Raw genomic sequence first — 2,098 nt, 5'->3', positions numbered from 1 at the left:
CGGTGGGCCGGGACTGGGGCCGGGGGAGGTGCAGCAGACCCGACCCGACCCCACCCTGCTCTGCCACCAGCTCCCCGCACTGCAGGCTGCCTGGGACCTAGGGACACCCCGAGGCCACCTGGGCCTCTAGAGAGGGAGAAAGGAGGAGGAACACGTCAGAGAAACAGGTCAGGCTCTGGAGATCAGGGTGCCTCCGAGCCTCCCCTTGCCATCAGCATTTCGGGAACCCCTGGCCAAGGGCTGCCCTTCCCTCCTGCTGGGGACAGGCAGGATGGGCCGTACCTCCTTGAGACTCCAGAGCAGCATGACAAATCTGGGCTGCAAAAAGAAGGAGTCATTGCAGACCGTTTTCTGCTAAGGACTTGTGACTACACTCAGAGGAGCACCTCCGTTGGAACCATGGCTAGGATGGACTTCCCTGCCAGGCCCAGGGCTCGTGCCCTGGTTTTGGCTGGGGTAGAGTTAATTTTCTTCCTAGTAGCTGGCATAGTGCTGTGGTTTGGATTTAGGATGAGAAGAACGTCGATAACACAGTGATGTTTTAGTTGTTCCTTACACCAGTCAAGGACTTTTCAGCTTCCCATGCTCTACCAGGTGCACAAGAAGCTGGGAGGGGGCACAGCCAGAAGAACTGACCCTAACTGCCCAAAGGGGTATTCCAGACCATATGACATCATGCTCAGCATATAAAGCTGGGGGAAGAAGCAGGAAGGGGGGGATGTTCAGAGCAATGGCGTTTGTCCTCCCAAGTCACCACTATGCGTGACGGAGCCCTGCTTTCCTGGAGATGGCTGAGCACCTGCCTGCCCACAGGAAGCAGTGAATGAATTCCTTGTTTTGCTTTGCTTGCGTGCACAGCTTTTGCTTTCCCTATTAAACTGTCTTTATCTCAACCCATGAGCTTTCTCACTTTTTCTGTTCCGATTCTCTCCGCCACCCCATGGGGGGGCATGAGCGAGCGGCTGTGCGGGGCTGAGTTGCTGGCCGGGGTTAAACCACGAGAGCTGGTTCTGGTGCTGAGGATGCGTGCACCACCAGCAAGGAAAGCAGAGCCCAGCGCCCCAGCCTTGCACACTGAGCGCAGCAGGGAGAGGGCTCTGGCCTTGCTGCTGGGCCACAGGCTCCCACAGCTATCCCTGCCTGCGGGGATGGGGGCTCTGGCTGCCCAGGAGCAGGCCAGGAGACACTGACGTGTCCCTCTGCAGCAGGGTCCAGAGCAGAGATGCAGGATAATCTATAAGAAAAAAGGAACAGGACACAATTCCAACTGCTATGTGGTTTTTTGGCAGCAGAGTCAGGTGTCTCTGAAGCCTTGGGGAGAAGATGTCTGCAGCAGGATCAGAGCAGTGCCTGGCATGAGGAGCAGCAACTCCTGCCCCAGTGCAGCAGCAGGCACGGCTCAGTCAGGCTTTGGTCACGGGCATGGGGAACAGTGCCAGGAGCCCTGCGCAGTGGGACGGGCGCCTGGCCGTGCTCCAGGAATCGGTGCAGCCCGGTGCAGGCTCACACTTTCCCCTCCAGCTGACATGAGTGCATGCCGGGAGGAGGAGGGCAGGGGAGGACAGCCCTGCGGGTCAATACAGCTGCAGCATTAGTGGTAAGCAGGGAAAATTAATCTCTGGACCCAGCATGCTGGATAATGGGTAACAGAAATCTCCCATTTGCAGCTGGAGCCAGGAGCTGATGTTTTGACTTCTGACCACCAGGCAGGGCAGGGAGAGGGCTCAGCACAGGGTCAACAGAGAGGACAAGCTAGGGCAGGCAAAGTGAGGCCATGTACCCCGGGGGGATGGCAGAGCACCGGCAGAGCCAGGTGGGGAGTGGGCAGAGGTGCTCCCAGATGGAGAACCCCATGCCTGAGCTAGGTGCTTCTCCCATCACATCACCAGGACTCCTACGGAAACCCTTGATAGACACGTGTGGGCACTTCCCCAGAGCATGCCTTGTGTCCTGGCCACAGTCTCCCAGTACAGGGCTCTTACCTGCATGGGGAGCAAGCCGGAGCTGGAGCAGGGCGCTGGGAGGAAGCATAGCAGCACCAGCAGTAGAGCTGAAGCACTCACCACACACCTGACCTGGCAAGAAACTGATACGGCTC

General features: G+C 58.4%; 2 protein-coding genes across 2 annotated transcripts in view; both read right to left on the bottom strand.

The window, feature by feature from the left end:
• LOC104132418 (tubulin alpha-5 chain) overlaps positions 1 to 2,098 on the bottom strand; it is a 6,405-nt gene that overhangs the window by 3,556 nt on the left and 751 nt on the right. The window contains 1 exon segment of the mRNA XM_035901132.1: positions 399 to 403. Coding sequence (XP_035757025.1) covers positions 399 to 401 — 3 coding nt within the window. The 5' untranslated portion in view covers positions 402 to 403.
• The window catches only part of LOC118452973 (tubulin alpha-5 chain-like), a 3,019-nt gene continuing 2,051 nt past the window's right edge, over positions 1,131 to 2,098 (bottom strand). Inside the window, exon 4 of the mRNA XM_035901122.1 lies at positions 1,131 to 1,234. Within this exon, the coding sequence (XP_035757015.1) occupies positions 1,131 to 1,234 (104 nt within the window). The remainder of the gene's footprint in view (positions 1,235 to 2,098) is intronic.

The sequence above is a fragment of the Egretta garzetta genome, unplaced genomic scaffold, assembly GCF_000687185.1.
Source record: "Egretta garzetta isolate BGI_Z169 unplaced genomic scaffold, ASM68718v1 scaffold219, whole genome shotgun sequence".
Lineage (NCBI taxonomy): Eukaryota > Metazoa > Chordata > Aves > Pelecaniformes > Ardeidae > Egretta > Egretta garzetta.
The sequence above is the reverse complement of the archived record's forward strand: the minus strand, read 5'-3'. Positions and strand labels throughout refer to the sequence as shown.